The sequence below is a fragment of the Mytilus trossulus genome, chromosome 1, assembly GCF_036588685.1.
Source record: "Mytilus trossulus isolate FHL-02 chromosome 1, PNRI_Mtr1.1.1.hap1, whole genome shotgun sequence".
Lineage (NCBI taxonomy): Eukaryota > Metazoa > Mollusca > Bivalvia > Mytilida > Mytilidae > Mytilus > Mytilus trossulus.
This window is the reverse complement of record NC_086373.1, coordinates 80,287,679-80,313,977: the sequence shown is the minus strand read 5'-3', so window position 1 is coordinate 80,313,977 and position 26,299 is coordinate 80,287,679. Positions and strand designations below refer to the sequence as shown.

General features: G+C 34.3%; 1 protein-coding gene across 2 annotated transcripts; it reads left to right on the top strand.

The window, feature by feature from the left end:
* The first annotated feature begins 11,116 nt into the window (after positions 1-11,116).
* Positions 11,117-25,271, top strand: LOC134686666 (serine/threonine-protein kinase pim-3-like). 2 transcript variants are annotated; one of them, XM_063546350.1, is made up of 4 exons: positions 11,117-11,331; positions 22,313-22,419; positions 22,632-23,055; positions 23,983-25,271. In XM_063546350.1, the coding sequence occupies exons 1-4, from the start codon at positions 11,313-11,315 to the stop codon at positions 24,360-24,362; spliced, it is 930 nt and encodes a 309-aa protein (XP_063402420.1). In that variant the 5' UTR covers positions 11,117-11,312; the 3' UTR covers positions 24,363-25,271. The 2 variants fall into 2 exon arrangements, with proteins under 2 accessions (XP_063402420.1, XP_063402413.1); XM_063546343.1 differs by lacking the exon at positions 11,117-11,331 and adding an exon at positions 21,945-22,171.
* The last annotated feature ends 1,028 nt before the right edge of the window (positions 25,272-26,299 follow it).

Here is a 26,299-nt window from a genome sequence, read left to right as displayed (position 1 = left end):
GAAACTAATAAACCGTTAGGTAGCAATAAACAGTTAGGAAAAAATATCAAAATTTGCCCTCATAAATTTTACCATCCCCTTTTCATTGCTTTCTTGCAATACTGAAGCTTACTGTTTGTGTCATATATGTGCATATGTATGTAATCAGAATCTTCCATAGATTTTATATCCAGTATATAAAATGGTAACATATAATTTCTTTTGGGTGTATCCATGGAAACAGTCTGCACTTATTTGCTATAAAATATTGCAAAAAGGGGGGACAAGATGTTACATATTTCCCCAAAATTTGGCTAAAAGTAGAATTTCAATCGCTTGCAGTAATACCTTTTCTGAAACTGTGTACATATGTCATTCAGTAGATCCAATGAAAATCGTATGTCTTTCATCTCATTTTTTTGTAAAATTGCGTCAAAAACTTCGTGTAGAAAAAAAGTGTTTGTAAACATTACATTAATTTCTGGACCGATGGCTGGTCAAGCTACATGTATGAAAATACGGATTGTCAAACAGAAAATAGCCCATAAAACATGTTAAAAACAATCTTGATGCTCTTATAAACCATCTTTGAAGGCTAAACTAGTACTCAGCTGTCTAAAAATGAATTTTAATACACAATAACTTTCCTATTTGAAAGAACCTTCTACTGCACTGTTCCATGTTAGGGGGGGGGGGGGGGGGTCGCGCTAACCGGCATGTTTAACCCCGCCATATTATATACATGTATGTATCACTATGTGCCTGTTCCATGTCAGGAGCCTGTAATTCAGTGGTTGTCGTTTGTTTATGTGTTACATATTTGTATTTCGTTCAATTTGTTTTATATAAATAAGGCCGTTATTTTTCTCGTTTGAATTGTTTTACATTGTCATTTCGGTGCCTTTTATAGCTGACTATGAGGTATAGGCTTTGCTCATTGTTGAAGGCCGTTCGGTGACCTATAGTTGTTAAATTCTGTGCCATTTTGGTCTCTTGTGGAGAGTTGTCTCATTGGCAATCATACCACATCTTCCTTTTTATATATACTGACACAAATAACCAGCACAAAGAAGACAAAAGATCACAACAAGAAAGAGAGGTACCCGATAGAGAAATAAACAAAGAAGGCTCTGCAGCTGTATATCGCCTACGGACTGGAACAAGTCAACGCTAGGACCAGACCAACAATTTGCTGAATTGCAGATGAAAATTTCATACGGGGTTGATGGTTAAACTGCACGAATGAGGTATAAAAGGAAAAAAATATGGGTATAGATAAATGGCTTCTTCACTAGAACAGCCAGATGAATGTTGAATAATTTCTCTGGGATTTAATTTGAAAAAAAAATTGGTTCACCACAAGTTCAGTTTTGCCATCTCGGGCCCTCATCAACAAATTTATAGCAGCAGACATTATAGACAACACCACAGGACAAAACTGCAAATTTTCTGACGATGGCACATAGTAGCACAAGAGACAAGATATCAAAGAACTAAAAGGAAAAAAAACATCATGAGAAGTTAACACAGTCTTTATATGGACTGAACTGAGACAATGGCGGATCAATGTAAACATGGGAAATGTCAGTGAAGTATGTCTTTTCTCCGAAGAAGAGCTAATTATTACTAAAAAAAACCTCAGACTTTCAACTTCAAATACAGTCCCACACTTAAACTATTTAAAGTAATGTTGGACATGCACACGGATACAACACAGAAGAGAGCAAACAATACATTAAATAGTATACGAGAAATAAAGGGCCTAGGAAAAATCACCAGAACAAAACTACTTCATATCTATAACAGCATGGTATAAGATCACTATATAACAGCATGGTACTAGTATTAAAGATCAATCTATAACAGCATGATAAGATCGATCTATCATTGAATATGCGTGCCCAGTTTGGCAAATAATGTCAATGGAAATATGAAAAAAACTGGAAGCTTATAATACAAAGAAAAGGATAATCCGTATGCCTTGGATTTCCAGCTGATAGACAGGCAATGGAAAGTTTGTTCTTGCACTTTTTCCTAGGCCCTTTATTTTTCGTATAACATTTAATGCATTGTTTGCTCTCTTCTGCATGTACTGTATCCATGTGCATGTCACATTTGATTTTTATTATATGGTTGCCTTTCTGTCTAGAGTACTAGTATACGAGATACAGACTTGACCACGAAAAATTTACCCATATCACTGATCCTTGAAATGATGCAGAGTTCAGATGAATCCTGCCTCGTGCACTTGTAGACATTGCAAGGATCGTATTAAGTTATCCTAGCGATTACTCATAATAAGTGAACACCTCAAATCACAAAACATTTTTTTTTCCAACCAGTCATTACACTATGAAAATGAGTACAAGTGTCATGCCACAGACAGTTACTTTGTAACGTTAGGTATATCTGCTTATAAGGTACGAAGCACCCAGTCGTCTGGTATCTGAAATATGAATTAAACATTATATATATGTATAAAATTGAATGGAAATGAGGAATGTGTCAAAGAGACAACAACTTGACCAAAGAGCAGAAAACAACCCAATGCCACCAATCAGTCTGCAGACCAGCTAAACAATATCGTACCCGAAGGCGAGGGTGGGATTTAGTTGATTCCTATCATAATGTGTACTAGTTCAGTGAAAATGGATGTCACACTAAACAATGAAAAATATAAATGAACTTAAATAATAATTAAAAAAAGAACAGTATCGGTTCCTAACAGATTAAAGCGTATAGAATTTTTGTTTTAACATAAAAGAGATAATATTGTGGATCTTTTTATAACCCAGTTTTCAGGTGAACAGGGATACCATTCATTATATAATTTTTCATTTAGACACATGTATTGATTTAGAGGCAAATGTGTAATGATTTAGAGGCAAATGCATATACATAATCAGAATTATGGATGCAATTGCAGAATGATGTTGACAAAATTATATAAAACAGACAAAAAAGTAGAAAGTTCTTCATCACTTTAATATTGCATAATGCAAGTAGTGCTTTCATTTTTTCATAAAATGGATATGCTGAATCATATCTAAAGTGAATTTTGGGAATTTGTTTTCTTTTAGTGTTTTTAACGCTAATCTACCATTCTTAGTTTGATACTATATGAATCGGTGCTCCCCATAAATGATGAAACTAGGAGTCCATGTCCCTAGAAAAGGACAGTTCAACCAGAGAATTCATCAGACGAAACCTACGAAGATAAAAAAAAACACCTGATACTTATATATCTCATTATTGTAAGATCTATAATGGGGTGTTGTGCGACTATAAGATAAGATATTTTTATTCCAATAAAAGGGCCCATGAAGAGCAAAGTAATTTATTACAATGATTTTGATAATTGTTACTATAATGTTGACATACATCATAAATATGAATTTAACTATTTCTTAGATGTTAATCTACGATACCAAGATTAAATGAGATAAATGCTCTAGTAGAAAATATGGGAAAAAATAAAAGTTTCTGTGACTTAAATTACAGAATTAAAGTAAACGAAATTTCAGATTCAATATTTAAATTAAAACGTGGAAAAGCATGTGGACTAGATGAAATTCCTGCTGAAATGTTGAAAGCTGGTTCCTCTACATTAAATCATCTGCTTCAAATACTCTTCAATGTATCGCTGTCTTCAGGTCAATATCCTACACAGTGGTCATCCGCATATTTGTCACCAAATGTTTTTGTCTATATAAGCTTGGATATTCAATCTGCTACAATATTGTTCAAAAACAACCAGTGCATAATGCAGTTCTTTTTTACTATCAGACAAAATGATAATAATTGTACATGTCAAAGTCCTTCGAACAAAATGAGAAAGATTTAAAAAAAAAAAAACAAAAAAAAAAGGGCCAAAAAAACCGGGAAAGTTCTTATAACAATTCTTCAGTGCTTTTTTAATATATTTTTATTTTCATATATATTAATGTCCACCCAAAAAGATTAATTACTAAATCATTCAAAAACACACAAAATAAAAACGTTGATAAATGTTAACCCTGCCATACACCAGCACCACAATTGAAAAATCTGAACTGTGGTTTTCATGGACCGGTTTCATATCGTAAACAAGTGTTTATATTTTGATAACTACTATCATATATAGTTCTTTTAACAATAAGATGTGTCTTGATTACCAATTCCATTGGTTTCCCTTTGTCGAATGATTGAAGCACGTCGTCGCATAATCGGGTATAAAATATTTAAATGACACCTCCGTATGGCAAGCCGTTTTGCTATTTATTCTTACTTCAAGATATCTCATAAACTTTATAAGATATCTTATATAGTTAATAAGATAACTTATATAGTTATATATAAGCCATCTCATATAATTTATCAGATATCTTATATAATTGTCTTTATAAGATATCTCATAAACTATATAAGATATCTTATAAACTATATGAGATATCTTATTAACTAACCATTTACTAATATACTGTGTATTCATTTCAGGTATCAGTCATCCTTATTATTAAAGCTATAAACCTAGGAAGATGTTGACTCTCATTTATGACTGATACTACTCGCTAACAGCTTAACCACTGTGAATTTACAATGCCAGTTCTACAGTGCCCCATAGACGGCTGTAATTGGAAATCTCAGGACCTGGATGAAGCATTTGCTGCTGCTCTAACCACTGCTCTACAGATTCATGACAGAACCGTCCACCACCTCTGGCTCAACCGTCAACGCACAAGTTAAAATTAGACCCACCTTCTTTAGCCACAGGATGTGATCCAGATCAATGGTCTGCATTCACCAGACAGTGGAAGATGTATAAAACAGGGATGGCGATCACAGACAATGTTTTGTCTACAGCCCTTTTCTACTGCTGTGACACTAATCTGCGTACCGATATTATGCGCGACCTTCAAGGTGATGTTGCTAGTATGCTAGAGACAGATCTTTTAAAGGTAATCAAAAGGCTGGCTGTCAAAGAAGAAAGCACACTAGTCCAACGCATAAAATTGAACAGGATGACTCAATCACCTGGTTCAAATATCAGAACTTTTTTGGCCAGTCTCAGAGGCCAAGCATCACTGTGCCAGTATAAAGCAACGTGTAAAGAATTAGGTTGCAACCATATATTTGACTATAGTGATGAGATAATAAAAGACAATTTAGTAAGAGGTATTGCAGACCCAGAAATTATGTCTGACCTGCTAGGTGACTCCAAGACAGATAGAACATTAGAAGAGACTGTGTCATTTATTGCTCAGAAAGAACAGGGTAAAGTCACAAGGAGTGCAGTAGGAGATTCAGCTAGTGCTATGAGTGCCACATGTAATACTCAGATGCGACCGCAAGCAGCTGGAGCCAAATGTTGGGCTTGTGGTGGTCCTGCTCATGGACAGAGGAATGATCGCAAGGCCAGGTCTAGATACTGTGAAGCTTGGACATTCACATGTTCTAAATGTACAGTCAAAGGTCATTACACCAAATCATGCAGCAAGTGCACTACCTGTGGCGTATGGGGCCACCGTGATGCATCTTCTAGAAACTGCACTCAAGGTAAGGGCCACAGGAACCCGCCAAATCAAGGGAAATCAACCAAAGATCAAGAACAAGTTGGTTATATCTATGAGCAGCTATGCACTACATCTGAACAGACAAACCAAAGTATCACGTCTTGAACATCACATATTTGATGGACACTGGGTGGCTAGACCATCAAAACCACACCCAATGCTCCTGGTGAACATGCCACCCCTACCTGAGGACCATTCCTCGTTTGGACATCCCATCAAAGACACCTCTCAGCTTAAGACAATCACTATGTCCATGGTGGCTGATACAGGATGCCAGAGTTCAATCATATCTTTACAATCTGCAATCAGTCTTGGAATAACAGAAAAGGATCTCCTTCCAGTAAAACTTGTGATGCGTGGAGCTATAATGGAAGACGTCGGTGTAATTGGAGCAGTCGCAGTAAGTGTTACGACAAAAGTCACTACTAGCAGTGCCATGTCAACACGTTTATTGTGTTATGTCTCTGATACCATGGAAAGAGCTTTCATTTGCAGAGAAGCTCTCATATCTCTGGGAATTATTCACACTAACTTTCCTAATGTATCAACAGTCACATCTCCAAACATTGCTGCATCTATGGAAAACTCTGAAGATGTAACTTGCTCTTGTCCTAGACGTCGACCTTCACCACCACCTGTTCCCACATCTTTACCACCCGGTCTGAAGGCCACATAGGAACATGTAGAGTCACTAAAAGAGTGGCTTCTTGATTACTATGGTGCTACAACATTTAATGTATGTGAACATCAACCTCTACCACTTATGAATTGTGAGCCTCTTCAACTCCATGTTGATCCTAATGCCACACCGGTAGCCGTCCACAAAGCAGCACTTGTTCCTATCCATTGGCAGGATAAAGTTTATGCTGATCTTGAGAGGGATGTTCGCATTGGTGTACTGGAACAAGTAAGTCAAAACACACCTACAACTTGGTGCTCAAGAATGGTTGTAACCAGCAAGGCTGATGGCACTCCAAGGCGGACAGTAGACCTACAACCACAAAATCGACATTCTGTTCGGCAAACACATCATGTTCCAAGTCCTTTTCATCTTGCTGACCGTGTCCCTCAAGGTATGAAAAAAACAGTGACAGACGCTTGGAATGGGTACCACTCAGTGCCTTTTCGTAAAGAAGATCGCCATTTCACAACATTCATCACACCATGGGGGCGCTACAGGTACAAGGTTGCTCCACAGGGATTTATGGCCAGCGGTGATGCTTACAATCAACGATTTGATGCTATAATATCAAACTTCAACGACAAGGTTAAATGTGTGGATGACACATGTATGTGGGCGAACTCCATTGAAGCAGCATTTTTTCAGGCATGTGAATGGTTCGACCTGTGTGCTCGTAACGGCATTACATTAAACCCAAAGAAGTTTCAATTTGCTCAAGACACTGTCAATTTTGCAGGACTAACAATCACCCCAACAAACATACGACCAAGTACTAAGTTCCTAGATGCAATTAGCAACTTCCCAACACCAACTGACATTACTGGTGCAAGAGCTTGGTTTGGGCTAATAAATCAAGGAGCATATGCATTTGCCATGGCAAGACAAATGAAACCTTTTCGTGCTCTATTGAAACCATCCACCACATTCTGCTGGACAAATGAATTAGATGAAGTATTTCACAAGTCAAAATAAATCATTATCCAGGAGATGAAGGAAGGTGTTCGTCTTTTTGACCCTGCTCGTATGACATGCCTAGCTACCGACTGGTCTGTTGACGGAATTGGATTCTTTTTGATGCAGAAGTACTGTCAGTGCTCAAGTAAAACCCCTACCTGCTGTAATGACGGTTGGAAACTATGTCTAGTTGGTAGCAGATTCACACATCCAGCAGAAAGTAGATATGCTCCTATTGAAGGTGAGGCCTTGGCTGTTGTGTATGCACTTCACCAAACACGCTACTATGTTCTTGGTTGCAAAGACCTTCTTATTGCAACTGATCACAAGCCACTACTCCAGATTATGAACGATCGATCATTCACAGACATCGACAACAGACGACTTCTCAACCTCAAAGAGAAAACTTTAGGGTACAGATTCACAATTCTTCATGTACCAGGCAGAAAGAACCTTGGGCCAGATGCAGCGTCACGGTATCCTGTTGGACCACCAGATCGTCTGAACTTACCTGGTGAAGCACCTGAACTTGATTCCCTAGTTAACATGACTGCTCATTATCATGATGCACTTACCAGTCTATGTATACATACAGAGGATAACGATACAGCTAATGATGCCTCCACAGTCGCTGCTGCCACTTGTGCCTTGAATGCTGTTATCACAGTTTTTACTTGGAACATGGTTCGTGAGGCCACTGCATCAGACCCTACATTTGTAAATCTAATCAGGCAGCTGGAAGCAGGGTTCCCAGAAGACTACAAGGAGCTACCAACAGACTTGCGTCCTTACCATTGCTTTGCATCCAGTTTATGCACCGTGGATGGTGTAGTTCTTATGGGACAACGAATTGTTATACCTCCAGCTCTTCGCAAACCAGTACTCAATGCTTTACACGCAGCCCACCAAGGAGTCAGCTCTATGCGTGCGAGGGCCATGGACTCTGTATATTGGCCTGAGATCACAGTAGATATTGCCCGGGTGAGAGACCAGTGTGTTCACTGCCATCAGATGGCTAAGTCAAACCCTATGCAGCCACCATCTGACATAACACCTCCAGATTATCCATTCCAGATGATTTGCAGTGACTACTTCACATATAACAGTAATGACTATGTAGTTATTGTTGACAGGTATTCAAACTGGCCAATGGTATACAAGTCTGAATTAGAGACTTCGTGAGACGTTTGTTACATTTGGAATCCCAGAAGAGTTGACGTCTGATGGAGGTCCACAGTTCACAGCAGGGAAGACTCAAGAGTTTTTTAAGGGCTGGGGAGTTCGTCATAGACTTTCTTCAGTTGCAAACCCACACGCCAACTGCAGGGCTGAGGTAGCGGTAAAAACAGTAAAACGCATGCTGGTGGACAACATTACTGCTGTTGGATCTCTGGATGTTGACAAATTCCAGAGAGCTTTACTAATGTACAGAAATTCCATTGACCCAGAGACAAAAGCATCACCAGCATTGATTCTGTTTGGACGACCAATTCGTGATGCCATTCCCATACTGATGGGTAGATATTCTCCACATGAAACATGGACTGAGTTAATGTCTCATCGAGAGATGGCTCTTGCCAAACGTCATTCAAGGGAACATGAACAGTGGAATGAACACACTCATCACCTGCCAACACTACAGGTTGGAGATCATGTTTACATACAAAACTTGGTAGGCAACCATCCCAGGAGATGGGAACGTACAGGAACAGTTGTTGAAGTACGCCAATACCACCAGTATGTTATACGTGTAGATGGCACAGGCCGAGTAACTATCCGCAACCGCCAACACCTTCGAAAGTTCACTCCTTTTCAAACCAACCAAACACAAGGTACTTTGTTGGCACCTACTGCAGTTCAACATCAAGAAGTGATCTTGAGCTCTCCATCTACACCCAAGACGACACAGCCACAAGTGCCCAAGATTTCAGTGTCTTTATCACCAACAAGAATCTTAAGTCAACCAGCTGCATTGAATGAGACACCAATTATAGTCCCCACTCAAAAACAGGCGACTCAGACTCCGACATTTCAACAGCCTTCACAAATAGATTTGGACCAGTCATTCCACCAGACCCCTGAACCAGATGTACCTTCAATGTCTAGAATACCATGTGCTCTATCCCGTCTTCAGCCACATAATAAAGCTGGAGAAAAGGAACTATTGACACCACGAAGACCGAGCCGCCGCAACACAACAGAACATAACATTGATGAATCAGGAACTGATTAATGAAATATGCAAAGACATTGATAATGAATCTAGAGACTTTGCGCTTAAAATTGTGAAAGGACACCATAAATTTAAAATTGTGAAAGGACACCATCAATTTAAAATTGTGAAAGGACACCACATGTTTCAAATTGTGAAAGGACACCATACGTTTAAAATTGTGAAAGGACACCATACATCTAAAATTGTGAAAGGACACCATATTGTTTCAAATTGTGAAAGGACACCATACGTTTAAAATTGTGAAAGGACACCATACATCTAAAATTGTGAAAGGACACCATATTGTTTCAAATTGTGAAAGGACACCATACGTTTAAAATTGTGAAAGGACACCATACGTTTAATGATAACTTTAATCTTGTTCGCTTCCGGATGACTTTAACAGAACATTCCTGAAGATCTATTTTCTAATAGACTTGTCTTTAATTGTTTAGGGTTTTTTTTTCGTATACAAAAAGACTTGTCCCCGGGGGAGGAGATAACTAATCATTTACTAATATACTGTGTATTCATTTCAGGTATCAGTCATCCTTATTATTAAAGCTATAAACCTAGGAAGATGTTGACTCTCATTTACTTATAAACTATATAAGATATCTTATAAGTTATATAAGATATCTTATATAAAAATTGTTTATAAGATATCTCATATACTTTATAAGATATCGTATAAACTTAAGAAGATTTCTTATAAAGTATAAAAGATATCTTATAAATTTTAGGAGATATCTTATATAACATTCAAGATATCTTATATAATATATAAGATTTCTAAAAAAAAATGAAATTATATAAGATATCTTATATATTATAAGAGATATCTTATATATTATAGGAGATATCTTATTTATAAAGTTTATAAGATATCTCCTAAAGTTTATAAGATATCTTATTTATTATAGGAGATATCTTATTTATTATAGGAGATATATTATATAGTTTATAAGATATCTTATATAGTTTATAAGATATCTGATATAGTTTATAAGATATCTTATATAGTTTATCAGATATCTTATATAATTGTCTTTATAAGATATCTCATAAACTATTTAAGATATCTCATAAACTATTTAAGATATCTTATAAACTATATGAGATATCTTATAAACTATATATGATATCTTATAAACTATATAAGATATCTTATAAATTATAAAAGATATCGTATTTTAAAACTGTTTATAAGATATCTCATATACTTTATAAGATATCTTATAAACTTTAGAATTATCTTAAAAAGTATATAAGATATCATATAAACTTTAGAAGATATCTTATATAACATTAAAGATATCTCATATAACATTAAAGATATCTTATATAATATATGAGATATCTTATAAAAATGAAATTATATAAGATATCTTATAAAAATGAAATTATATAAGATATCTTATATATTAAAGTGAAATTCGAATAAATAGTAAAACGGCTTGCCATACCTTCGTACAATTTCGATACGCATCATCGACACCTGATCAGTTGCACATTGAGAAACCTCTTATATGTAATGTTGTGCATGGTTTGCATTTCTGCAAGATATTTGACTATATTTTATATCAGTCCATTTGACGTGCCTCCAAAGTTTAAAACCATATCCATCTATATGTATTGGGTCCCACTGTCATGATTTCTCATTACAGATCAGATTTATAAAGAAATCTAAATTAACCCTTTGATTCATCCACGATTTCGTGAAGTCAGCGAACCATGGTAAAAGTGAATTGTGTTCTTTACTAGAGTGTACCACGTGATTTATAGAGTACTTGTGTCAAATGTACTTTTACAGTCCATGTAAGGTCACGTAAGAAGTTCACATCAACTGTCACGAAGCATAAATGAATTTTGGCGGGGAAGAAAGGAATTCAACAAATCGACTAATTCTTTTGGATATTTTATAAATCAAATGGACAGCCCAACAAGAAGTAAGTAACTCCATAATTATACCATACGCCGTACGTAAAACATTAAACTGGCTCTGAATATCGGCAGTTTGCTCAGTCGGGGTCGATCTGACCATATAAGCTAAATCGAGCTACACCATTTTTTTTTTCTATATAAAGTTTCAGTTTTTCTCTTATTATTTGGAAGTTCAATATTAAACTGTACAAGCATTTTAAAGAAAAATTAGAGCATGTTTTATTCCGTGTAAATAAAAACCTTTTGACATGATTTTTGTGATTTTTTTCTTCTCTGTATCAAAAACTAACTAAAAAAATGAAATTTTGTTTAAATTTCAAGAGAGGATATCAACTGCAGGAATATATAGAATCTGTTAGACTCTGTCACTATCACAATCACACCCTTGACTTGTCCTAAGGTTTCAAGTTTATAACTATGAACAACTTGGGTAATTTTACTATATTTTGCAAATAAAGTGTGTGGGTTTTTTTCAATAGCTGAATTAGATGATCTGCAACCAAACTCTGCGGCTCTTTCGTATCCAAAGATATAAATATAATCAGCTCGAAAAACTAACAAAATTCATTAAGTAGAATATGATAGAAAATATACTAATATGACGAGTAAAGTCAATGAGAACTCAAATGTAAATTGTAGGTGGCGAATCTTTATAGTCTCGTGTCGTTTTAAATATGCGTGAAATAATGGCCACCGTGAGTTAAACAAGAAGCAATCAATTATGTATTCGCCTGATAGATTGAGTAGCTGTAGGAATTATTACGAATTTCTATGTTTGATCGATTTGAGCTTAGAAAACAGTTACGCTGTAGGTTGTCACAGTCTTTTGAAAGCTTTCACCTGTCCTTACGCAATTTTACTATTTTCCTGGTTGTTCCAGTCTACATGGACTTCGAAAAGTACGTAGTGTTCCAATAATTTGTATTCCGCATGATCGATAAATATTTCCCTTTTCAGGTTGGAGAATATCCTTATAAATGGGGATTAATCCCATTTATGGGTATTATATATACCCCAAAACAGGTATCAAATTTCAGTGATAAGGATATTAAATTTGGATTTCAAGATATTTGCTGTCCTGGGATATCATGGTACAAATATTCAGATAAACAACATTTTGCCCTAAAAGACCATGATTGAAATATCATGTGGCTAAAAGTCAATAGCTTTCAGTTCTCAGTTGAACTACGGTCTTCAAGTGGAAAATGTTGTAATTTCCATGACGGTTTGCGCCATGACATCCATTATGATGAAGTACACATTTCATTTTTAAAAATATCCATCTATCAGTCCCCATCCTTTTTTCCCCCCTAAGACAAGTTCTAGTGCGATGGCCTGGACCAGGCCTCACGGTCATAAAAAATTGCTGGATTTCAGGTTTCGAGCATGATTTTTGTGCTCGGAGCACTGAGCAAAGTTTTATGCCTTCAAGGCCAGACCATCAACCATATTGTGTGTTATCGCCGCCGGATGTGGTAGAGATTGTAAGTTGGTCGTTGAACATAGTAGTAACGTTTTCTGGCTGAAGATATGTACTAGTATATATAACAACGGGGCATATATCTGATGGTTTGTTATGGGTGCTCTCTTTAATCTTTTTTTGTCTCTGGTTCGGTATTATAAAAACAAGTCTGTATTCCAGTATTGATCTTATCTTTCAGTTCACAAAAATTGTTAGTCTGTTGTTAAGAAGACTCATTACAAAGGTATTTCACTGATCCACATATTTCATTTTTTAGTAATGTGATTTTTTTGTGTTATTTAAAAATCAACCCGAAGCCTAGCAATATATAAAAAAAATAGAATCGAAAAAAAAATTATGTGTCAAATTGTTTGCTTGTTGTGTTTTCAAGAAAGAAAAGTTAACTCAAACACATCCGAACATAAAATGTTGCACTCGTCTTTCGCTTTTCGATACAATGTTTGTTCATTTTTTGTGCTTTTTCCCCAAATAACTGTTGCAGGGACAGAGATGCAAATTAATGCGTTAGAAAGATTATTGTATTCTCTTTCTGTTATTTATTTTCAACGGAATTTATGCGGCTTATGTCCAACAAAGATCCACTTGCATTTGAACCTGTTACAATAGACAGTTTTCTTCATAATTTCAAAGTATACAAAAATATTTCGAAGCTCATTCTATGATTCAAGTAAAACATGTATACCAGATGCATACAATCCTAAACTATGCACCATTATTTAACTTTAAAGCCTATTTAAACAGACGTTTACAATTCAAATATACAAATTTTGCTTACATTCTCTGACCAAAAGTTTCATTTCTGTTGTTTAATTTCAACTGGGTTTCCAGCCTGTTATGTTATGAAGTTCCGTCTGGTTCATGTCGATTGTCCTTTGCCTTATGTTCATGTTTCAGTGACCTTGTAAGGTCTTTATGCCCGCCAGACAGTTTTCACTTGAAATTAAGCTCATTTCATGGATTGGAGAACAAGGTTAAGTTTTCGTGGTCAAGTCCATATTACTATTGTGAGCAATAGGTATATACTATATTTGGTGTATGAATTATTGGAAGGTGTACATAACCAACTGGCAGGTGTATTGTGACCTTGACATAATTTTCGTGGTTCAGTGGTTTAAGTTAAGTTTTTGTGTTTTGGTCGGTTTTTCTAATACTGTATGCGAAAGGTCAACTATATATTTACTTGGTGTATGAACATTTTTAAATGATGAACATGTCAGTCTGGTGTATTTCATTTGACCTTGATCTCGTTTTTGCTGTTCATTGCTCATTGTAAAGTGATTTTTTTTTAATGTTTTTGTTGTCTAATACTTATACTATATTTGCCACTGGACGTTAAGCAACACAAAATCAATCAATCAATCCAATACTATAAGCACTAGCTCAACTATATTTGTTGTATGGAAGAATTGTACGGTACCAAATAAGTATACTATATTTAGTGTATGGAATAGTTGTAAGGTGTCCAACTGGCAGGTATATTGTGACCTTGTCATCATGTTCGTGGTTCAGTGGTTTAAATTAAGTTTTCCAGCTTGCGTAGTAGGCGGTGGTGTGATACATTGTCAAACACTTTTGCAAAGTATAGCAGGATGATGTCTACTTGGCTGTTTCTTTTTAATTATGATGAAATGTCGTTGATAGTTATTATTTGTGATTCGCAAGGTCGTCTTTTGCGGAATCCGTGTTATGCATCAGTAAGTATTTTTATTTTTGTCAATGTGTCAATGATGTTTCTTTGAACAGTATGTTTTGTAACACCTAACACGTGATCGAAGTTGGAGAAACTGGTCTGTAATAGGATACCAAGTGTTTTTCGTTTTTTAAAGGGAAATGCATGGGCATCTCTCCAATCTTGCGGGACTTCGCCAGTGTTCAATGATGTTTGGTATAGGTTTGTAAGTATAGGAGCAAGTTGTTCTGCTGCTGCTTTCAGTATAAAGGATGGTATTGAGTCGTTACCAGTAGCTTTATGAGGTTTCAGGTCTTTTAACAGTAGTTTGTAGACTACGTTGGTGATAAATTAATTTGTATGTCCTTCATGGTGAAATAAGGACTTATTCCTTTATTTGGAAGGTTATTCTTTGGTTAATACCGACATTGGTCGTTTAGAATGTCTGGTTTGCTCTTGTTGTCACTTTGTATAAATCCCCCTTTTTTGTGCAATCCTGTCCATTTTTGACCTCTGCTTTTAATATAAGACCAGAATTTCTTTTTGTTATCTGTATAATCGGACCTTACTTCTTAAATATATTTCGTGTTGGCTTGCCTGAAATCCCACTGTATTTTCTATTGATACCTAGTTTTATACATATCCTTGTCCCATTTCTATTTAGTTTTTCTAGTCTTGTGTGCTTTTTGCTTCTGGTTTATTTTAAGTCTAATGGTTGTATAAGTCCATGGATGAGTGTTTCTTCCTTGAGTCATTTTTTTATGATACTCTTTTATCTATGGTGGATGGTATGGCTGTTTTGAATGCCTGACACAATGACTCAACTATTCTGTCTTTGATATTTTTGAAAGTTGTTATGTAGTTTTGAATGTCTTCCTATTTTTCCCCTATTTCGGCTTTTTTTCATATGAATATTTTACCTCTGACTGGTTCAGGTATAAGTGGTTTACAAACCATACCAGTTGGACGATGCCACGGTCGCTATTTTCTATAGACGGTAACGGTTTGCATCTTAATTTAATAGTTGTGTGTGAAGGAAGCAATAAATCTAAGGTGTTTTCTTTGAGCGATGGGAAGTCCCCAATTTGTTCTAACCTGTTGTCAGCTACAAGTTCTAAGAAAGCCTGGTTGGTTCTGGTAGGATACTGTCGATGGTCTATAGTTTGTTCTGCCCAGTTAATACCTGGTTAGATGAAATCGCAACCAATAAGGAATATTTCTTTTTGATGTTTTGCTCTGATGTTATTTATTTGTCTTTCATTTTACTCCGGTAAGTTTGTCATGTGTTTTATTTGGTGGTCAATAATATGCACTTATAAGTAAATATCTTTTTTTCATTCTAAGTTAATAGTTGATAGTGCCAGTCAGTAGTTCTATGTCTGACTGTAATGTTTGTTTAACTGCTAGATCATTACCCTTTCGTGGAGGTTTTTTGTGCAATCTCTGCGTTCTGTGTGGAAGTCATCTGGTAGATCTCATTTGATTTTATTTTGGGATCAATCCATGTTTCCGTGCCTATTATTACGTTTGGCTTAGTTGACTCGATAATTGCTTCAAGTTGTTTACCCCTATTTCTGAGACTTTGAAAACTGATATCCAAAATTCTTATACTAGTTTATTTACAACCACTTGGTCGATGCCACTGCTGGTGGAGTTTTAATTTCCTGAGGGTATCACCAGTCCAGTATTCAGCTTTTCTGTGCTGACATGAGTTAACAATGATATGGTCATATTTATAAATTTACTGCTTACAAAACTTTTGGATTCGAGCGTCACTAATGAGTCTTTTGTAGACAAAACGTGCGTCTGGCGTAAACACAAAATGTTATGATGAGTTTGAGCCATAAAAAAGAATAGGTTTGTTTGCCCAAACGCTACCTACCCAGAAAAAAACTGCCTACTCATATTCTTTTATTGTCCTGATTTGAAGAAGTTTTTTTTTTAATCAGATAGGCATGAAATCTAATAATCAGACGATACATCAATTTCTCTTTTTGAAGACAAAATGCCTACCTACCTACCCAATGTCTCAACCTTTGGGTAGGGTTTGGGCAAACCACATATTTTTTAATTGTGGCCTTACTTAACTGTTTATAATGGCGGGCTTGGTTTTAGTTGGTTTTGGTTAAGATGTTATGATCGCAGGGGCGGATGCAGGAATTTTCGAAAGGGGGGTGCTAACCCAGGGCAAAGGGGGGGGGGGGGGGGGTGCAAAACATATGTCCCGATACAAATGCATTGATCGGCAAAAATAAAGGGGGGGGGTGCGCACCCCCGGAACCCCCCCTCTGGATCCGCCACTGGATCGGTATATCTGTGCTGAAAGATGTTGTGTTAAATGATGATGAGTTAGTGCTATATCCTGATGTTGATGGCATTGGTGCTTCTTATATACTGTTTGCCATTAATGGATTGGTTGAAATATTTAGTGTTGAGTGTTTGCTGTCATCTCCATTTGGTAAACAATATATTTTTGTTGAAGAGTTTACAACACGATGATGGGCAAGGACCATGTGTCTTCGCTTTTGCTTAGGTTGCTGTATTCAGGTGTTGACCTTGACTATTAGTCCCATTTTCGTTTCTAGACTCTTTAACTCAAGTTTTGCTCGTCCACATTTTGTGAAATTCCTATATACACAATCGTAGTTGTGCAATGAGTCACTAACCCTTCTATAAGTATGCCCCTTTAACCGTAGTCGAATGATGATTGGTTTGTGGTTTCTTAAGGTCTGGTATCGAATAATGAGATTGATTACAATAGATATAGGAAGATGTGGTGTGAGTGCCAATGAGACAACTCTTCGGTAAACAACACATTTTCCAATCCGAGTCTTGAGTTAATATAACATACAGTAAAATGTTAAAGGTAATAATGGCATGATAGAAAATCATCATACAGTACAATGTACGGAAGCCCGTTAGTGTCAGGGTGGAGTTTTATTTTAAAGTCGTTATAACGACTGAGCTAACTTGTTATAACGACTAAGCTAAGTTGTTATAACGACTTATCATATTTATCTTGTTACAACAACTAAGCTAACTTGTTTTAACGATTTAGCTAAATTGTTTAAACAACTTAGCTTACTCGTTTAAACAACTTAGCTAACTCATTCAAACGACTTAGCTAACTAGTTTAAACAACTTTGCTAACTTGCTATAACGACTTTACTAACCTAAGTCGTTATAACAACTTAGCTAACTGGTTATAAAGACTTAGCTAACTCGCTTAAAAAACTTAGATAAGTCGTTACAACAAGTTAGCTAAGTTGTTACAAAAGGATAAATACGCTAAGTCGTTAAAACTAGTTAGCTAAATCGTTATAACGAAATAGCTAAGTTGTTTAAATGAGTTAGCTAAGTCGTTATAACGAGATAGATACGCTACGTTATTACAGCAAGTTAGCTAAGTTGTTTAAACAAGTAAGCTAAGTCGTAAAAAGAAGTTATCTAAGTTGTTATAACGAGATAAATATGCTAAGTCGTTATAACAAGTTGGATAAGTCGTTATAATGACTTAAAAATAAAGCACAACTCTGACACTAACCGGCTTTTGTAACATTGTCCTACGTGTGTCTAGCAATTTTAGAGAAGCAAGTTCGAATTCAAAATGATTACATGGAAGCATAGTGTATTTCATGCATTTTCAAGTGGCCGAATGTGTTTCAAATTCATGTTTGTTATAGTGTTAGAGGGTCCTACATTGTGTTAAAATGACAACGGCTACGCCAGCCGACGTTTTGATCGGTGAGTTTTTACTTGCCAATTTTCCGAATTATGAGGGTCGTGATGTGAAATTGGTAAACATGCTAGTTCAGTCAGTGTTTTGTAGTACCTAAAACTACGTTCAAATTATTAAAGATTTTTTAGAAGCGAATTAACATCTGTTTTGCAAATAATCAAGGAATACACGGCAATGAAGAATTTTGGGTCGTTGGATACCATCGAATCACTAGCCTGTCGTTGGATAAGAATAAAAAATTGAATTGACCCTCGTTTCATTTGACTATAAGTCTAATGATAAATGCTCTTTACGGCTTAATTATGAAGGGGGTATAATAAGGCATCGGACTATTTGGAAGTCTATAGTTTATGTCGGTCTTTAAGAACTTGTTGCCCTTGTGTTTATTTTCGTGAGGATGTAAAAGTATCGGGAAAAGGAATGTCCAATGTTGATGCGTTTTGATGCAAATAATACGTCATTGTATTCATTTCTATGTTGACAACTTCCACATCCTGATTGATTTGATTGTATGTTTTCAAGGTTTTTTTAATATCAATAAGATGGGAGAAAGAGCACTTTAGTTTAAGCTCTGTTTGCTACTCTTATAAAAAGTGGTCAACATCGGCATTAGAAAGTGCCCCATACAAAATAATAATCTTACACTCCACACCTCGCAAAATAACAGAAGTTAGCTCACCCAAGAACAAAGGACAAATTACTATTCATGTTACACATAATATTCAGGAAAATGTCTGTCCGAAATGCTGCAATAAGATAAGATATTTTTTTCCAATTAAAAGGGTCCATGGAGAGCAAAATAATTTATTACAATGACTTTTATAATTGTTACAATAATGTTGACATACATCATAAATATGAATTTAACTATTTCTTAGATGTTAATCTACAGCCAGATCAGAGCCATATACATATATGCAAGAAGAGAGGTAACTCTGTCTTTCTTGAAACATAATGTGTTAGCGCTTACTCCCCTTATAGCGTAACTGTGCTTAGTCTAAAATGTTAACAGCACCAAAATATTCATGCCCAACATCATTTATAATTGCGAAATAGAAAGAAATAATTCAAAATAACTTATACGCATAATGGGCAATGCTGAGCGTATCCAGTAAAAAATGAACAAGTGAAGTTGTAGAGTAATACCTGGAGAATGAATAGTCCAAGTTTTATTTTCACTCATTTTTACTCGGTTATTGACATAACATCTTTTAAAAGGGGATCGAACTCCCGTTACATCAGTCAATATAGTAATGAGTATAAATGTACATAATTTACTTTTTTTATATGATGTTTAACATTAAAGGAAGGGGGACAACTCTGTCTGGCTTAAAGAACGATTCTGGTATCGCTTTATCACCTAACGAGGTTTCTTTCTGACCGGTTACAATGTCGTCTTATTTGTGAACGACACTAGAAAATAAATAGTCTCGCTTGCCTTTTCGACATTGAGTATGTCTATAATTAATCAATTCTGGTGTTCCATACATTACATAACCCAGAAATGTTCATGCAAAAAAACTATTACTCTACTCAATATGATATTTCAAAAAAAGGAATGAATATCACACTTACATAACTACCATTACTATTATAATTTCGTATCGAGCTCGTTTTTCTTTTCTTTTTTTAAGTCAAAGGGCTTAGCTTAATTTGTTTTTGATAAACAAAATATAAAGGAATCGCAGCCTGAGAATTTTGAAATTAGACACTGGGGAGATATATACAATTTATTTGATATTTACAACAATAAAAATTTAAGCCGGGTGGTTTTTTTTTTTTAATTATCTAGAAAAGCATTTATGATAAAATATCTTAAATGTTTTTCCATTTCTTGATTGAAACAATCAAAATGTGAGAAAATCGAAACTCTTTTAATTAATTTGTCGGTCACTGAAAGACTAAGGCAAAGGATGATGCAACATACTACTAAAGCGAGAAGTGTCGACTCAGTTTATAATTGAAGATCTTCCAGCAATCGACTAGGGAGTGAAAAAATAATAGATGTCTATATCGTTTTTTCCCAGTTTTTCATGAGATTGTTCAGTGTTTGTCAGAGAGAAAATAAATCTCCCACGCTTTTTTTGCTATCGGCAGACAACTCATCTGTGCATTTGTTTGTTTTATGTAGCATTTATCTCCCGTTACATATAACATACTTTTCGCTTTGAGACAGTAAGAAAATAATTACATTATTACATTAACTAATATTCCTTTCGAGGTTCGTATTCTCATGGTACCTTGAATAGTCAATATTTATATAATATATGTAACTTAATTTAGTTATCACTTTAGTTATATATTTAGTCTGAGTTATCCCCGATTTTATAGCACATTGTAGTTTTAATGCAAACATTCTTTTCACACATTAATATTCATTCGGTGTATTTTGGAAATGTGTTTGAATTGTGAAATAGTGTAAGTTTCTTTGTAACAGGAAAAATATGTTCACACCTTCAGTATCCAATTGGCCTAAATATTAAATAATATTAAAATATCTCTTGCCCCCTGGATAATATTTCCTGTATTAAATCAATTTGATATTTTCCTGCAAGGCAAATCTTGACTAAAAATAACAATATTTTTTTCATAAATGAACGGCAATTATGTAATAGAAACGGGGAAGTTGTATTTGTATTTCAATCTGAGAAGGAATGAGGACTATTTTTGTTTTGAACAGGAAGCTTGTTTAAATTTTTTCTCTTATCTGTGGTATTACTAATATTTGAAAATTTAGGTCAATTCTATCCAAATGGACGCGTTTATAATTATGTCAATAAAATATGATCTGCGTTCAAACATGTTATGTACATATCATTATGTAGCTTTACAGAACCTTACATTCAATATTTTAAAAAAAATCAGCGGTAGGGAATTAGGAAAAACTGAAAGTTTCTTACATACGAAATATGTATGTAGTTGGAGTGTTTATCGTTTGAACAAAATACTTAAACTAAGGTTCTGGATTTAAAGCCCTGTTATTAAAGTTGAAAAAATACTAAACAAGTGTGCTTTCTTTATTTTATTTTTTTAACCATGAGCAAGTGATATATCTACATCAATAAATGAACAAACAAGTAAACACAAATACATGAAATACATATTATTTTTTTTTAAACTTGACCCCACATCATTTTAGCTCTGTGTTTTCCCGCATGTCAGTGTGTATTTGTTGTAAAAAAAATTATGGATAACATTGAAAAAGATATTGTCTTTAAATAGATTTATTCAGTTTCGATTCAGTCGTTTAGTTCAAAAACTATGGCCTTTAAAATATGTTAGGAATTCTCTCTTATATCCCGCTGTAATGTTTTGTTTACGTTACTCATTCACCTTACCACGCTGTTCTGTTTACGTTTCGAGGCGTATTGTAAGCTATGGAACTTTTGATTGGTTGTAACTAGATAAGAAACGCGGGAGTATTTCTGATTGGTTGATATATTTGTAGGTAAAAAAATAGCGGCAAGCTATTATTTGGCAGTCGGCCAGATTTATAACATATTCAATCAGACATATCACTACGATGCAATATAGTTCCCTGTCTGCATTCAATTTTATATAACTTATTCCTCGCTAATAATATTTTTCATAGCTCGGAATTGTAAATTCGGCATTTAGTAAGAAATTGTCATGATATGAATTATAAAATATTTCAAGAGATTTTTTCAAAACACAAATCTGGCATCTCTCCAAGTGGGATGTGCCTTAGCGCATGAATCGTGTCCTGATTATAGCACATTGATAGTTAACATTAATACTATACACACAACTTCGGAAACTCATAACATTTGTATATTCTGTCGTGTCAACAGGGATGTCTATTTGAGATTTGCTTAGTGAATACCTATTACTTTAAGGATATAGTGGATGATAAATAAGTGATATATTCAAATATCATCATGTTGGGAAGAAAGTTGTTTAATAATAACAACCCGGTAGAAAAGAAAGAGCAAAGTAAGTTTGAATTTACTTTTCTAAATATTGCAGTGAAATATGGCGAGTTTGTACATTACATTTTTACTTGATGCCACGTTACTTTGTTGTTTATACATTATGTTAGACTCGTATTTTTATATGTCTATCTTGTTTTTTCAGTAAAAGGAAAAGAAGAGCTCAATAAAACATATAATGTTGGTGCACAGCTGGGAAGTGGTGGTTTTGGAACTGTTTATGGAGGCACAAGGAGAAGTGATGGTCTACCTGTAAGTTTAAAATAAAGAATTTTGTTCCTGTTTTTAACTTTTACTACAAATTTCAAAGTAGAAATCATTTATTTCTTTAAACATATATATCCTTCTCGTAAAAAAAAATTAGAAATGAAAAAATAGAAAGTAAAACACATTTCTTAAAATGTTTATATTTGAAACATGAAAACATTGTATTGTTGTTAACAAATTTCATATCTGTCTTTCAGGTTGCAGTTAAATTAATCAACAAAAATAAAGTGACTGAATGGGGACTTCATAATGGACATAATATACCAATGGAAATTATTCTCTTGAAAAAAGTTTCTCATGTTTCTGGATGTATTAAAATGTTAGATTGGTATGAAGTGAAAAACAATAGTGCTCACAGTTATGTTATAGTGATGGAACGACCAGAGCATGTTCAAGACTTATTTGACTATATCACAGAAAAAGGCGCTGTAAATGAAGAAACCAGCAAAGTGTTCTTTAGACAAATAGTAGAAACTCTATATAACGTTCATAGATCAGGTGTTGTACATCGAGACATTAAAGATGAAAATATTTTAGTGGATTTGAAAACTGGTGAACTGAAAATTATTGACTTTGGATCTGGTACATTGCTCAAAGATACAGTTTATGTGACATTTGATGGTGAGCATCTTTTAATAGATTGCATTTTGTTGTAGTGTTATAGGAATATTGAGTATTTGATTTAATACTAAAGTTCATCCACCTACACATATCAATTGATCCCAATATGGGAGATGCTAAGAATGCTTTACATTGGCTGGCAAAACATATCAATTACACAGTTGCTGCTGCTGAAAATATCAGCATAAATGATCACACATGTGTCTCAGTATAACTTGGCAATGATTCATATATTCAGTAGAAACATACATAGCATACATTGTTTACACTAAGTTAACAACTAGGTTTAAATTACAGTGCATAACAAGTTATGATATTGGGTTATTATATTGGTAGCATTAGCCAAAAAATATGACTGGTTGCTATCAACCTAAAATTAAATGCTTTTATAATTTGTAACAAGTCAACTGTAGGATTGATTATGTGGGACATTTTTAAGTTGGTTCACAAGAACTCCTTGCATACCTGTGAGCAGTCATGCATGTCAAAACATTTACCTGAGTTTTTTAAATCAATACTTTGGCTATTAGATATGAATAAACCGGGTAATTAGTAAAATTTTCTAACACAAATTACATTAAGGGTATTAATATATTTAAAAGTTTATCATCTGTCAGGCTTTCTTATGACCATATGTCCTTTCATTGTGACATTCAGGTGTGTCCTTTACTTAAGCATGTTAAGTATTTAAATGTAAAGGATGAGTTGTGACAACACTTCACACATCACTTCACTTAAGGCAGTAAGAATTTAGTTGATTGATGACAAAAATTGAGACTAAATAATAAATACATATAAAACTTAAATTATGTCTAGAAATGCATTAAAAAAGTTAAAGCTTATTCTTACATGTAATTGTCAATTATGTATAGAAATGTATTAGAAAAGTTAGAGCTTATTCTTAATAGTCATATCTTTATTTTTAAGGTACAAGAGTGTACAGTCCTCCTGAATGGATAAAACACCATCGATACCATGGAAGATCAGCAACAGTGTGGTCTTTGGGAATTTTATTATTTGACTTAGTTTGTGGAGATATTCCATTTGAACAAGATGAACAAATCATGAAAGCAGAAGTATCATTTAGGGGAAGATTATCACATGATGTGAAAGACTTAATTAAAAAGTGTTTAGCAATTCGTCCATCAGATAGGCCATCTTTTGAAGACATTTTAAATCATTCATGGTTAGCAACTCCACAGTTGCCAGTTGAGAAACTTAGTTTACATGGAAATAATAACAATAGTTCTTGCCAGCATGGAAATTCTGTAGACACTGTTTCAATGAGTAGCCAAGAAAGTGTGTGACGAAATCTTATAACAGAATAGATTTAGTCAATATTCTGTGCAACAGAAAAATGCAATAAACTTACTCATTCCAATGCTCAGGGATTAATCAAACAATTTGCCAAAGTCTGGCATAATTTTATTGTGCTATTCAAAGAGGACATGCTCATAGGACTTGTTTTATTTATTTATTTATGATATAAGTTCTGAGAACTTATTTGCCACTGCCATTTCAATGCATGTGAAACATTTGTACTTTTGTTGTCAATAAGTGTAAATTCAATTTTGTATAAACTGGTGCTAAAAATTACGACTTGGTTTATACCATAGAGAGACTAGTAGATTTTACAACGGAGAAACTAAGTTTCTTGATAATATATAATGTATACTACTGTAGTATTTAACATTCACAATGATTTTAGAAACAACTTGGAGTCTTAACCTACTCCTATGTAGTAATTTGGCACTAAACTAACATTCGTATTTAACAGATTTTATATAAATCTGGATCTGCATTTTAAAATTTGTAATTTATGCAACAATTATACAAGATTTTGCCTGCCAGAAAAGTTCTCTTTAAATCATTTTATGAATTTTTCAAATCATTAATCATTCATTTTGTAAATATAAAATCATATATTTATTGGCAGAATTTTGCCGTGTGTATGACTATGTGCGCATGTTAAAACTGAGGTATAATAGAAGATGGATGCATGAGCAAAGAGCCATTTTAAAAAATTGTTCAGAGTGATAATGATGGAAGAGAGAGTAGGTTTGTGTGTTGCTTATAAGCAGCTTAGTAAGGTGTGTCTTAATTTATTTGGGAGAAATCCTTTGTGTTTGTTTGTAATGTATATAACTTATTTTTATAAAGAAAAAGAGAAATGGAAGGATCCTAAAGATTTGAAAAAATAAAAGTATAAATATTAATTTTTGTTACTGTTCATGTTTTTACAAGCAAGACTACAATTTGGTGTACATTTGTACTTCAATAGACAGTTCTCATGTACAATGCAAAAGAAAAGGTGATGTGATCCTGCATACATGTATACAGTACACAATTCAAAACTAGAAGCTGATCATACATACATTTTTGCACATGTATATACAGTACACAATTCAAAACTAAAGGCTGATCATCTACAATTATACTATACATTGTACATGTACATTTGTATCTGTATGTTTATATGGATATGCTATTATAGTTCTACTCTATATATACATAAGGAGATGTGGTATATGTGCCAATGTGACAACTTCAGGTACAAAAATGTATACACATTTGTACCAGACAAAATTTGAATATCTGTATCCTGTGTACATTTTAATTGATCAAAATGAGACTGATCCAACAAATATGAGTACCTCAACAAAATTTCAATTTCATACTCTACTTCTGTAGAGTGAGATATGATTTCTGTACACCTGAACAACACAAAGAGTTCTGTGTATTTGCTATGCACAATTAGACAGCTGTAGTCTATATTTATATTACACAAAATAACTCACGAAATAAAGGTATACGCCTTCTCATATTAGAACAGAAGATAAACTTGAAAGGCATTGCAAATGAACTTCCATCAGTCTAAAAAGTTGGGCTGAAACAGATTTCAAAAACCTGAAGAATCTCATTGTTTGGACATTCTACCAATTAAACTGAGATTGTGGTCTATTTGTCTTCTACAATACTACATACTGATGATCCATTCTTCATTTATTATGCAAAAAAGGACTGTTTTTTCTGTTCATTTGAGCCATGGAGAACTCAACCAATTTTAAATATCATAGTTGAAACACATGAAAAAAGATGAGAATTATAGCTCAATAAAACTCGAAACCTAGTACAGCAAAATCCGCATTGATTACATTTTCACAATTACATTGACAGAGGACAGTATTCACTAACAAAAACAACAACAATAAAAAAAGTTGTCAATTTTATTTTCGTGTTTTAT